At 36.3% G+C, this 14087-nt stretch overlaps 1 protein-coding gene across 2 annotated transcripts in view; it reads left to right on the top strand.

Annotated features, from left to right (window-relative positions):
* The first annotated feature begins 11670 nt into the window (after window positions 1-11670).
* The window catches only part of Hibch (3-hydroxyisobutyryl-CoA hydrolase), a 67886-nt gene continuing 65469 nt past the window's right edge, over window positions 11671-14087 (top strand). The window contains exon 1 of one of the 2 annotated variants that reach the window (XM_013358213.3): window positions 11671-11860. In XM_013358213.3, the coding sequence (XP_013213667.2) occupies window positions 11826-11860 (35 nt within the window). In that variant the 5' untranslated portion in view covers window positions 11671-11825. The remainder of the gene's footprint in view (window positions 11861-14087) is intronic. The other variant, XM_005324374.4, reaches the window with a different exon arrangement.

Genomic DNA, 14087 nt, shown 5'->3' with positions numbered 1-14087 from the left:
TGCTTCATCCTTCCTCCTTTGGAATATTGTGCTCATGGCATAGCTTTGTAATAGTGATAAGGTAATTATGCTATAATTCATTTTTTAAAAAAATATTCTTAATATTTATATTTCAGGTGAAACTTGTTTATTGTTTTGAATGACTTTCTCTGTTATAGAAGTAATGCATTATGAAGAAAAGTTTGTGGGAAAACGTGAAAGAGTAAAGGAAACCAAAAACCCCACTTCCCTATAACTATTGACATTTTAGAGTAGAACTTTCTAGTCCTCTGTGCATGTAGGTATATATTATTTTTACAAATATTACTAAATGTTTTTTTATAAATGGTTCTTTAATCACATACAAGCATTTCCACCATGTCATTAAATATTCTTTTGAAATATGATTTTCAATGGCATATTAGCCAATTTTGATAAGAGTCAATAGCAGCAGTGTCAGTACAACTCTTAGCCTTTCTGGACTCAGTCATCGCTTTTACTTGAACTAGCACTGATGTTACCAATTGTTGTTACACAGATCAGCATTGTGTGCTTGCCATTGCTGCACCTCATAACTTGAAATCAGCTGCTGTAAACTTGAAATTGGTTTTTGGCTGTAGTTTACTGTATCATAATGAGTTTTGCAGCATTTGTCACCTGCATCTCTTTTATGTCAAAGAGACTCAATCACAGGATGTTAGGTAGCTAATAAAATGTGAGTTACAACAAGGAACAGGCTAGAATTTATTTGGTTGTAAGATATCCTTAACTTCATATTGCACAATCTTATTTTTGTGTTCCCTTTAAATCATTAACTAATATAAATCAATATTTTAGTTATTCAACCTTAGAAGAGATTAAATAACTCTCAAATTCTTAGGAAAGACTGACTAACTCTCATGAAAGCAAAGTATATCTATGATTGTTAAAAGATTTCAGAGTTACCTTTAACATTTGTGATAGAATACTTAAAAGTCTGAGTTGTTTTTTCAAATACAGTGCAAGTTTGCTAAACTATATAAACCACAGGGAATCAAACATGATATTAAGCTACAAGTAGCCAAGATATCAAAAACAGAATAAATTTTTAGAATAAGTCATGGTAGATTTATTTACAGTTACTTTTCAATGCACAGGAATATAGGCCTCTATCTAGCAATGTTTCACTGGGCCTTGAGTATTTATTTTTTAAAATTGTGAGGTTCAAAATAATAGTATAGTGCCCAAATATATTTACTATGCCTACAATTATTACCTAAATAATGAAGCACATTAGATCACAGAAGGAAGTTATTTAATAAAAACTCTTTTTTTCCCCACCACTTATCTTTCACAGAAGAGTTGCTTACTGAATCCCCAGATGTAAAATACAGTACATGCTAAAACTTTGAAGTATATGGATCCTTAGGATTTGAGTTTCTTCCTTTCTCAGGGAATTAATGGCTGGAACCTGAGAGTAAAAACTCAGGGAAGGGACATTGTATTTCCTTTCCTTGTGCTCCATCTGAACATGCTTACTCAACCGCCAAGCCCAGCCTCTGCTGATTAGGTGAAGAGTTCTCTGCTATCCAGTACAAAGGTTATCCTCTGGAGCACACACATATCGGCCAGTCATTTCCTTCAATTCTTAAATTTCCCTGGATATTTTCTAGTTTACTTTGGCTTTCCACAAATGACTCTAAGATGAACTCATTGTTCTATCCTTCCTAATGCACTTTAGTTCATAAAATCAGTTTATTGCATACTTTGTTATCTTGAATATTTACATCCTCACTGGTTATCTCTTTGTGCATTTGGCTTTGAACAGGTTTGCTTGATTTTATTTTTAGAACTGTAAGTAATTTGGTAACCTATCTTTTGATATTTTGTGGGAAGTCTGAATATAAATTTACTTCATAGAGAAGAATGCATTAAAATAATTACATTTCTTAAGCATTAAAAACAAAACTTTAAGAAACTTCTTTAAAAAGTCTAGTGCATATAGTCAAATTCTTTTCCTATACCACACCATCATATCTCCTCCACACCTCTTGTTACCAAATCATTCTGGTAAAAACCTAAGCCAAGAAGAAACTGGAAAGGTAAGAGGAGACAAGAATTATATGCTAATTGTACTCTTAAATGTGTTTGTAATAACTCCTTCTGTGATCTGAAGTGCCTCATTATTTAGATCATTGTTGAAGAAATAATAAATATCTGGGTCCTGCACTATTACTTCTAACACCTCACAACTTAAAAATAATTTTAATTTTCAAAATGCTTTCACACATATTGACTATTTGAAACTAAATGCTTTTTTTGCAAGTCTTTCAATAGTACTGACGCTGAAATGTTTGCTCAGTGTGATTAACCTAGTGTTTCCACAAATGAACTGTTATAAATAGAAAGAAAACATTGGAAAATCAGAAAGAACACACATTCGACTTCAAATTTAAATAATTCAAAGTTATTTTTGAACTTACTTCACATAGTTCCTTTTTTCATAAACATTTTTCCTCCTCTTCATATTTTTTCCTTCCTTTACTCTTTCCACAAACTTGTAAAGAAAAATTAAATATATTACTTGTTATGTGCAGTAAATTTTGTCTTGGAAATAACAACAAATACAGTCATTAGATGTTTCTGTGAGGACCAGTGGATTAAATGAAAGTTGCAGATCATTTCTTGACACCATAATCAGAAAAAGCTATGTAATGTTTTGAACGACTAATAATAAAAATAAATAAAAAAGAAAAGAGATAACAGTATAGTCATATGGAAAGCAGTGTGGAGGTTTCTCAAAAAATGAAAAATAAAACTACCATATGATCTAAAAAAAGAAAAAAAGAAAAAGAAAATGCTGATACCCAGCCACCACTTACTTCTCTGTTGCCATCTCTGGGGTCCTAATCCCCATCCCTTTAGATGAGTTTTTACCTCAATATACTATAGAAGGAGATCTGTGTACAGAAATAGCCGTCTCCACCTTGTCATAATTATCAAAGTCAAAACCCAAAACTTGAAGAAAAACTTTGATGTTATCGTTTACCATAAATCTCTTATTAGTTGCAAATTATTTTCTACTCCATCCATTCTGAATTTTTAAAAATTCTTTTAGATGTAGATGGACACAATACCTTTATTTTATTTGTTTATTTTGATGTGATGCCAGGGATTGAATTCAGTGCCTCATGCATGCTAGGCAAGTGCTCTACCACTGAGCCACAACTCCAGCCCTCCATTCTGAATCTTAAAAATACATACCAAACATAGCTGTCCTGCCTTTCATTTTTTTCTCTCAGTGACTCTTTTTTTCCTAAACACAGGCAGAAATTACATATACATGTACATGGATATCTGTATGTATCTATATACATTTAAATAAAATTTACCATTAGTATTGTGGGTTTAGTCAATTTTTATGTTTTAACTTAGGATTTGAAGAGTTTCAATCGAGAGTTTCTGAGCACAGTAGCTGAATATCAGAAACATAATATTAATATTAACAATTTTCTCTTTGCTTGCCTCTTTATTTTTAATAGGGAAGAAGAAAAAGTATTATTATGAGTAGTAGAAGGTCTTCAAATACCCAGTAGCAGAACAAAATAAAAGACACTTTGAAAAGAACTTGAAACTGTCTCATGAGTGGAAAAGCATATTGTTTCAACACTCATTTGATGTCATTTCTCCTCCCCAAAAGAAATATCAAATATTTAGAAATCTAATATTTATCTGAGGGAAGTATATGCATACTATAAAAATATATTATGCTACTTATGTACTATTGTTGTGTATACACACCTACAAATAAGTCTAGGGAATCAGAAGATCTTAGTGCCATAATTATTACAGAGGATCTTCTTATTTTCCCAGTTCCCTGTGGGACCTGCTAACATTATAGAATTTGTAAACAAACTTAACAAACTTGTAGAACAAGTCAGTTTATTTACTTACTTGAGTATGTCTTAGTGGTAATTTTAAATTTTTTTGCTAAACTGAAATTCTCAAAATTGTATCCGTATAATATATATTTGTAATATTGAAGATGAGTTGACATAACATGCAAATTATTAAAAATCTACAAACAGATTTTGTACTGTTATTGTATACCAAGGCTTATGTTCTTTAATATTACAATGCAAGTTTCAGTATTAATCTTATGTTGTAAATGTATTATGTATGTTTTAGTTTTAATTATAAGGGGAATAATATGGCATGTCATATAATCAAATTGTCTTGAACCCAGGGATGCTTAACCATTGAGCAACATTCCAGACACTTTAAAAATTGTTTTTATTTTGTATTTTGAGACATAAAAGTTGTAGAGGGCCTCACTAAATTGCTGAGGCTGGCCTTGAATTTGCCATCTTCCAGTTTCAGCCTACTGAGCCACTGGAATTACAGTTATCAGCCACCGTACCTGGAATGTCATATATCAAAATCAAGTGAAGTATTAATGTTTTTTTCCTAAGAAATCTGATTTGGAGGGACTATCTTGCAGGGAAAAAGACAAGCATTTCAGTCTTCTTTTATTTGACATATTTACCACTTGCCAGCAACTCAGTGGCAATCAAGTACATATAGGAAAGAAAAAAAAATGTACCCAAAGTTATTTGGGGAATTACCCATAATGAAAAATACAGCATATTACATGTAATCACCCTATATCCTTTAAAAAAATCACATTTATTTTTGTTACAAAACAGCTATCTATTCTCATGTAAAACAATAGGAAATAGAAATGACTCAAGATAAGAAGTGAGTCATGCATATTTCCACCACCACCCAACAATAACTACTGTTGACATTTCAAGTATGCATTCCTCTAGAATATTTCTGCATACTTACATACACATTTCACCTAATAGAAACAATCTTATTTTTTAAAAAAACTTCCCACTTTATTAATGTCTCTATCTTATAGCTGCTATTTGAATCGCTGTTATGAGCATGAATATTGATTGATGACCTGAGAAATAAGCCATCATTGCCTGTTGCACTCCCATAATCTTGGAAACCATGATCCAAACAGACAATGAAATCTCAAGGCCTCTTGACCCAATGTGGCCCATTCATAGCTCAAAAAATTTTAAGATCATTTTGCTAAGTCCCAAAAATGGGAAACAGATTGGCCAGTTATCAGGTGTGACAAAAATATGTAAATGAGTAGCTATTTAAAAGTAATTTATGGGATGATGTAATAAGGTAGAGTTAAAATGAGACAAAGCAAAGCAAGTCAAATCCTTTGCAAGTCAAATTCATATGAAGGTAAAGAAAACATACAGGGAGGAGTTTGGAGAGCCAGATGTGTTTCCTCTGATCCACTGGACATGCTTCAAAGTGATACTGATAGAACAGAATTAAAATCTGGTTGTGTCATATTTCTGCTCAAATTCTCTTATGGTGGCTCACAGATCCTTGGTGACCTACTCCATCTCTTTATTTCTCCTCCCCAAAGGAAATATCTCCAGTGTCCCTGTCAGAATGTTGGAGTTACCTGTTATGCTCCAGTAGTAAAGAGTTTCTCTATGTAAAACACTCACTTGTTCTGGGAAGTTTTCTCTGATTCTTAGCTTATGACAAGTAAGCCTACTATGTGCTTCCATAGCACCATGTAAACTCCAGGGACCAGCTCCTAACATAACAGCTGGATTGTAATAGTCCTTTTATGACTAGACAGAGCATTAAAAGAGAAACATTCCACAAGTTTGGATAAGAACCTGCACTGCCAAGGGGAAAAGGAAGTATAGATCAGAGGCCCTCCAGATGTGGCACTCCTTCTAAAGTTTTCATACAGTTTTGGTCTATGTGATCCTTTCAATAGCTCCACCATAGTGCGTATGATCTGGTCCTGGTCTTTGTGTTATGCAAAATAAAAGGGCATATATAAGAGCCAGAGTGATCTTCAAAATATTCAAGTTATTGCCTTGACAACAACTCTGTGCATGCTGGCCTGCAGCAGGCAGTCTCAGCCTTGGAAAGATGAGCACATGCCCAGGCCTTCTGGTACACCATGTACCACTGCCAGGGGTGCCACTTCCCCCCAAAGAATCTGGGTCTACTTTGAGTACACAGAGATGGGATCGAGAATAGACAGTTGTATCTGGCCAGCTAGCAGATGCCACATGATTTCTTCAGCCATGTCCACTTTGAGGCTTCTTGGAACCAGGGTGAATGAATTGCCTGGCAGTTGGCACTAACTCTTTATTAATCAATTTGAAAAGCATTTCAATGTATTGATAATCATATGGCTATACTGATGCTTACTTGGTAAATATGAGCCCTGCAGAAAGGCATATTTAACTTTCTTTGGATACTGAGCAAGAGGAAAGAGATCAGAAGATTTCCTTACTCAACCTCACTTAGCACTAAAACCTTGGAATCCATAAAGTGTCAATCCATACCAATGGTATAAGACAGAAAATGACAGATACCTCAAGAGGAGTGGTATTGTGTCACAGGTACCACAGTATTCCATACCACCCATCCTGTGACATATAAGAGGGTTATATCAATAAATTGAGATCAACATTGTTGTCTAGTCACTGAAACAAGGTATCTTTTCTATAATTCTTGTCTTTAAGAGATGTGAAATGTCCTTACTTCTTGGACTCTAATCAAATGACCCAGATCCCCTTGTTTAAAGACACATGAAATTTCATGCAGGTATTCCCATCTGGGCATCCTGTGGTCAGCCTTGGCCTAAGAGGTACACTGAGACCATCACACTCATAGCCTTGAGTTAGAATTAATGATCATTATAGGCCCTGTGGCTTGGCAAAGAACATTGTAATAAAAAATGCTGTTTCCAGCCAGGTGTGCTGGCATATGCCTGTAATTTCAGTGACTGGGGAGGCAGAGGGAGGAGGATAGTGACTTCAAAGCCAGCATCAGCAATGCTGGTGCTAAGTAACTCAATGAGACTCTGTCTCTAAATAAAATATAAAATAGGGCTGGGGGTGTGGCTCAGTGGTCAAGTGCCCCTGAGTTTAATCCCTAGCACCCCACCTCCATCCACGCAAAAAAAAAAAAAAAATGCTGTTTTCCCAAATGACCACTTTGCAAATTTTGGGAAACAGTGAAAAGAAAGGGGAAAAATCAGGTTTCAGTACATTTTCAAAAGTTTTTTAGAAAGGGGTAGAAGGTTAACATTTGAGACTTCCTACTTAAAGTTTGAGTAAGAAATCAAAATAGAGCTGAGCAGGTAAGACAACCCCAGGCAGGTTACAGTTAAGAAAGGGTAGGCCCTGAAGCTTCTTTCAGAAGTGGGTTTTGGTGGGGCTGCGGTTGTAGCTTAGTGGTAGAGTGCCTGCCTAGCATGTGTGAGGCATTGGGTTTGATCCTCAGCACCACATAAAAACAAATAAATAAAAAAATGAAGGAGTTGTATCTGTTTATAACGAAAAAAATTTTTAAAAAGAGTGGGTTTTTATGACAGAATAAGCATCTCATTTCTGGCTTTGGCAGACATCCTTGATCTGCAGAGGAGCTTGAGGGAAAGGGCAGGGATGGGTGTGTTGAGGATGCCTAATTCAATGATGGTGACTGGCAGGCTCTCCAGGGCTCTTCACTGGTTTCCAATCACTGATTTCCAATGAGGGAAAGTAGGAGAGAACCCCTTTTCTGACCTTCAGTCCTGGAGTTGGTTCTGGATAATATTTGACATGTTGTAGAATTAATTCAAGGAGTACTTGCATTTTGACAAATAAAATTTGCAACCTAATTATTTTTAATACCAAGGCCAGCCTATGAGAGTTATTTCCATACCATACAAAATATTAGAGTTATTTATACCTAAAATTTCCTTTGTGGATAATTAGAATACCAAATTTGCAAGACTACTTACCATATCCCAGTGATAGGTTTTTAAAAGATTCAGACAAAATATTAAGAGTTCCTATCCTCAAGGAATGCAGTTTGCTTGTATGCAAAAATTAGCATTCAGCAAAGAATTAGGGAAGAAATAAGTGATGAATTGTGGTATTGATTTGAAGTGTAGTTTGAATTCAGGAAAAGCAAGTTCAGTACAAGTTGAATAAAAGATTATTGCAGGAAGATTAGACTTAAGCCTTTGGAATGAAGAAAGTTTAGAAGAAGATAAAAAGAGAATGAATGGCTTTGTGGTATGAAGAACCACATGAGTTAAGGCACAAAGGCAGAACATTAATATCATGTGCTCAGTGACATACAGCATATGTGTGACTGTAATTGGAGCAAGTAAACAGGAAAAAAAGGTTGGAAAGTTGTAAGGTGGATCACAGTTTTGTTACCTCAAAATTCAGTCAGTTTGAACTGAATATTATAGACAACTGTTGTCTAATATAGATGCAATGTAAGTCATGTGTATAATTTAAAAATTTCCAGTGGCCACATTAAAAATGTGCAAAGAAACAGGTGAAGTTAATTTTTAACAATGTAGTTTCTCTAATTCAGAGTATCCAAAATACTGTAATTTTATCATATATTAAACATAAAATTTTAGACTACTTTAGTGTTTTAATTTAAATTTTAAGAACTTCAGTTCTTCAATAGCTGCATTTCAATAGCTCAATAGCCTTGTGTAAGCATTGAACAGCATAGCTATAGATAAATGTGAGATTGTTTATTTTCAGAATAATAAAAAATGGTACCTTAGGAAGATTTGTTGTCAGTTATATAAGAATGAATTTAAGGGTGTCATGATTGGAGGAGAAGATAAGTTGGAATGGGTTCAACATGGGTACTAGAATGGTAGCAGTGGGGAGTTGAAAGAATAGGGCAAATCTGAGAAATATGTCAAAGAAAAAATAGATATACTTTGATGACTATTTGGCAATTAAAAAGGAATCAAGTTGATAGCCAGCCTCAAACAATCCTTAAAGATCTTTGCCTCCTGGTATTCATTCCCTTCCATGCTAACCCAGGGGTGATTTTTTTAATGAAATAAGCAGTAGTTATGGCACGATACTTCCAAGATTAGGTTATAAAAGACACTGTGGCGGGATTCCACCTTTTGGGTCCCCTTCTTCCTCCTGGAGAAGTCTTTTCTTCTGTCCTTTAATAAATTTCTAATCTCTAAAAAAAAAAAAAAAAAAAAAAAAAAAAAAAAAAAGACACTGTGGCTTCTGCATTGGTGGTTCTCTCTCTAGGATCCCTAGCCCTGGAGGAAGCCAGGAGTTAAACTGTAAGCAGTTCTCTGGAAAGGCCCAGGTGGCAAGGACTTGAGGCTTGCCAGTGTCATGAGTTTGGAAGTGGTCCCTCCCTTCCCAGGTGAATATTTAGATAACTGCAATCCCAGCTACCACTTTGCAGCCTCATGAGAAGCTGAGCCAGAACACCTGGCTAAGCCTCTCCTTGGCTTAGACAACCTGTGGAAATAATGTTTATTGATTTATAAATTTGGAGGTAATGTGTTACAGTAATTGATGATTGCATATCAAACAATAATAAAAAGAAAATCAAACCTAAAAATAGGCAATAAAATTGAATAGGTACTTTTACAAAAGAAAGTAGTAAACATGAAAAAGTGCTCAACATCTTAGACACTAGGAAAATGAAATGAAAACCATAATTTGACAACACTCTACATATACTAGCACGACTAAAATTAAAAAGATTTCAAAGGGGCTGGGGTTGTGGCTCAGTGGTAGAGCACTTGCCTGGCATGTGTGAGGCACTGGGTTTGATCCATATAAAAATAAACAAAATAAAGGTATTCTTTCCACCTACAACTAAAAAAAAATCACAAAATGATGATGAGTATATGGAGAAACCTGAATTATTTTTTTAAAGGCAGATATAATTAACATACCATATAATTCATCCATTTAAAGTATACTATTAAGTGTAATCAGTCCCATCACTAGCACACTTTCTCAAATGGTAAAACAGTTTCCATCTGGCCCAACAATGCCACTCATAGGCATATGCCTAAGAGAAAGGAAAACAGAGCCCACATAAAAACTTGTACATGGTTAATCACAGCATCACTATTTTTAATAGCCAGAAAGTGGAAACAATCTTTTCCACGCACTGACAAAGAGATATTTTTTAAAAAGTTGTACATCCATACAATGAAGTATTATTGAACAAGAAAAAGAAATGAAGTACTGATACGTGTTACCACATGAATGAGTTATGCTGAGTGGAAGAAGCTGGTCACAAAGACCACATGTTATATAATTCCATTTATGAGTGTCTATATAAGCAAATATGTAGACAGAAAGCACACCAGGGGTTGCCCAGGAAATGGAGGACTAGAGGGTGACAGCTAAAATTACAGACTTTCTTTGTGGAATAATAAAAATATTTTGAAATTCATAGTGATGCTAGAGCCAGGACTGATTACATAATTTGCTGGCCTAGTGCAAAATGAAAATGTGGGGTCCTTTATTAAAAAATTAACGGTAGAACATTAAACCAAGCAAGGGACCTTGTGAGACACAGGTAGCATTGTGAGACACAAAAGCTAGAGGGACAAGAAAACTTTGAATCTCAGGTCATAACAGGAAATCCATGTCTTGCTAGTATACTATGCTGGATAAGATGACCCATTCATTTTTGTGACCAAGTAAGGAAGCAAGATGATGGTGATTGCCTGTAGCTAGAGACTGAATCGCAGTTCAGGAATTTGTTGTCTGTTGTTTTTCCTTTGTTTAGTGGGAATTTAGTTATTATATTTGACATAGATCAGAAGGTAATTTTTGATTAAAGATTTGATAGTGTATCTCCTTAAATACAGAGGAGCTAAAAATAACTCCTTTAGGGCTACGGGGTACTGCTCAGTAGTAGAGTTTGTGGAGAACGTGGGAGTAGTAGAGTTTGCCGAGGCTTCAATCCCCAGCACTGAAGAAACAAAACTCCTTTAATTTCCCCTCTTAAACTCTTCACTGAATGTTTTATTTCTCATAAATACAAATACTTGATTGGTGATGAAATGTTGGCTGCTAGACTTTTGGGTGGATCTGAGAGCAACTCTACAGTGTATTCTAGTGGTTTAGTTAAATCTTGTTTTAAGTTACTTTTTGAATATAATTACTCTTTCGCTGATAAAGTAATTTTTAGTTTAGTTAATGAGGACATCAAAAATATCCTTTTTTTTTTTTTTTGTACCAGGTATTGAACCCAGAGGCTCTTAACCACCGAGACACATCCATAGCGTCCCTCGCGTCCCTCGCCTTTCAAAGTTGCTTAGGGCCTCATTAAGTTGCTGAGTCTGGCTTTGAACTCTTTATCCTCCAGACTCAGCCTTCCCAGCCGCTGGGGTTACAGGGGCGTGCCACCGCTCCTGACCTATCACCTCTGAATCAGATATTCTTGTCTGTCATTGAGAAAGATTGGGGGATGTATAATTTATCCCAAGAAAATTGCAAATGTTCCAATTCTAGCATGAAAGGATTTCAACTATATTGGGTTACGAATAAACTACATCGATATTTCATCTGCTTTATTCTCAAAGAATATTAAATAACATTTTTAATTTAAAATCATTAAAATTTCAGAAAAGTCATTGACATCAATCCCAGCTGGCCAAGACTGTTCGGGCTTTTCCCAAGACCGCCTCTGGAGGGCAATCTTCTTTCCTGCTAATCCGACAGAGTCAACTCTAGCCTCTCTCCCACGGCCGAGCCTCAGCTCTTTCTCTCTGCTTTCGCTTTGGCCCCGCCCACGACCCTGGCCCCGCCCCAGCCCGTCGCTCGATCCATTTCCTCGTGTGGTTGCTCTTGCCCCGCCCCTTAGCGTAGCGTAGAGGAAAAGACGCCGTGGGCCGCTCTGGCACCTTGGAGGACTTGTCCTCTGTGTCGGGCGGCGTGGGACTGTTCAGGTCTGTCGTGAGGCGCAAATCCCGTGCATTTTTCTAGCTGCTTTAGCTCCGGATTTTTTTGGCGATGCGACAGCAGAACGTGTGGAGGCTAATGTCGAGGTAAGTGCCAAGGGCAGGCTCATCACCTACTCTCGCCCAGGTGAGAAAAGGGTCATGGGTGGCCGACTGTTTGGCTTCCAAGTTTCGAGTCCCACTTGTAGCACAGCCTTCAAACCCGGCTTGCATGCTCTGATGCCCCCACGCCCTCTGCCCAGCTTTCCGCTTCTCTTCCTTCAGCAACATCTTTGCAGCATTACCTCCATTTTCTGTCACTGGCTCCTAAATCATAAGCCACGGCGTTTTTTCCTTTTGGCCTCTATTTCTTTTCATTTATTAAAGGTGGGGTACAGTTTTGGGTCATGTAGGGATTCATGTTAGAGTAAATTAACGTGTGTCACGTTTTATGCAGCTAACAGACGTGCTTTGCTAGTTGTTGCACCTGTGCTGGTGGTGTGTGCCTTGGTTGGCTTTATTAGATAATTCCAGCGTTGTTACAGGGGTCTGGAACTTAGGGAATAGTGTTGAGGATATTTGACGTGACTTAGTGGGGAATGTGTGAAGACGTTAACTTTTTAAAAGTGCTCTTCACTGCAGGTTGGGCTCAGCACAGCAACTGTGGTAGCAATCATTTTAATGATAGGAAATTAGGCTGCATCAGTTTTAAGGCCTACTGCCTGCCCTTAAATAATACCAGGTAGCAGCTGTGCCTCCTTGAAGGGGGATTTATTATTTCCTCCACAAGTTATTTCTGCTTAAGAATTTGCTTTAGGGATTTTCTGCAAAGGGATTCATAGCGTTTCTTTGAAGAATAGTTATTGTTTCAGTAAAAAGTGTCTTTTGGTCTGACATTGTATCCATTGACCTGATTCTCAAGTGTTTGTTAGGCTTTGAAGAGTTACATTTTGTTTTCTTGGTATCTTAAAATTCCTCCTGTACTTCTAATCACCTCATGGAGAAACTTAGTAAATACTAAGAATATCAGTACATATTTCATTGCCTCTGCTTTTTTGATGTAAGCAAATACGAAATTATTTGATAAACAAGACATGTTTATTGACCTTAACTTAGTTGGGTAAGAATATGTTCCCACTGTTCATCTTGAGTTTATTCCCCCCACATTTCAAGATGCAGGCTGGATTAGGTGAAGCCAGGACTAGTTTGGAGATTTTGTTTAGATATGCATTTTCCAGATCCAGCCCTGAAGTGGGTATTATACTAACAAAACAGGACCTGAGGCTGGGTCATCCAGTCTGTTTGTCTAATCCACAAATGTATAAGGAAATAGGATGCCCCAGAGTGTTTTTGAGAGGTAAAAAGGCCTGTGTGCCATGGTTGATATTGTTGGGCAATCCTTCTTGAATTATGGCCTCCTTTGGCTTCTCTAGCATTGTCTTATGTTCCTGCTACCATTCTTCCACTACTTGTCTTGATTCAGTGTCATTTCAGTCCTTGTACATTTTTTTGTCCCCAAATCATCTTTAAGGATAACTTACATTTGTTTAACCTGATTTATCCTGAGCTCTTGTGCTAGTTACAACTATCTGAATGTTTTGATTGCCCTTCGAATATAAGTTTGCTCATAATTGCAACCTTTACAACTCATTCGTTTTTCTTGGCACTATCAGTCTTCTAGATATCTAAAATTATGTAAGTTCTCCCATACTTCCAAACCTTACTTTTTCCTGCTGACTCAAATTTAATTATCACTTGCTAATTTTGCAAAGAGTTGATTGATGAATTTACCCTCATCCCAGTTTGAGTAGGTTCATACAAGACTGTTAGATTCATCTTACTAAATTTTACTTTAGTGCCTGCCATTCTTCTGCTCAAAAGCTCTCAGAGGTACTCTTGTGTTCATGGACTTGAATAAAATTTTCTGGCCTGGATTGCAAGGATTTGGCTTCAATTTATTTCATGAATACACCATTTTACAGTCATTCCAGCTGCAGGAGATACTGTTCTAGGCAATTCTATTATCCTATAGTTATCTGGACTACTTGGTATTCTTACTGTTCCTTATCCAAGTCCCTTAAAGTCTGTAAGAATAGCATATATGAGACAGATAATTGGACAAAAGTAGTATTTAGTTACCAAATCTGATAAGCATCTTAAAGGAAAGGCTCAGATATGAGAGAGCCAGATTTAGATAGAGGAAGTCAAAGTCAATCTCCTAAATGGATTGATCTTTAAGTTGTTAATAGAACTCATTGTTTTTTTTTCATCTGCTCTGCTTAACTAAATTGTTTGGGTTCTTGCTCTTTGGCTGCTTCTTTTCCTTAGCCCCCAA

This window comes from Ictidomys tridecemlineatus, chromosome 7 (assembly GCF_052094955.1).
Source record: "Ictidomys tridecemlineatus isolate mIctTri1 chromosome 7, mIctTri1.hap1, whole genome shotgun sequence".
Lineage (NCBI taxonomy): Eukaryota > Metazoa > Chordata > Mammalia > Rodentia > Sciuridae > Ictidomys > Ictidomys tridecemlineatus.
This window is presented reverse-complemented; position numbering and strand designations above follow the sequence as displayed.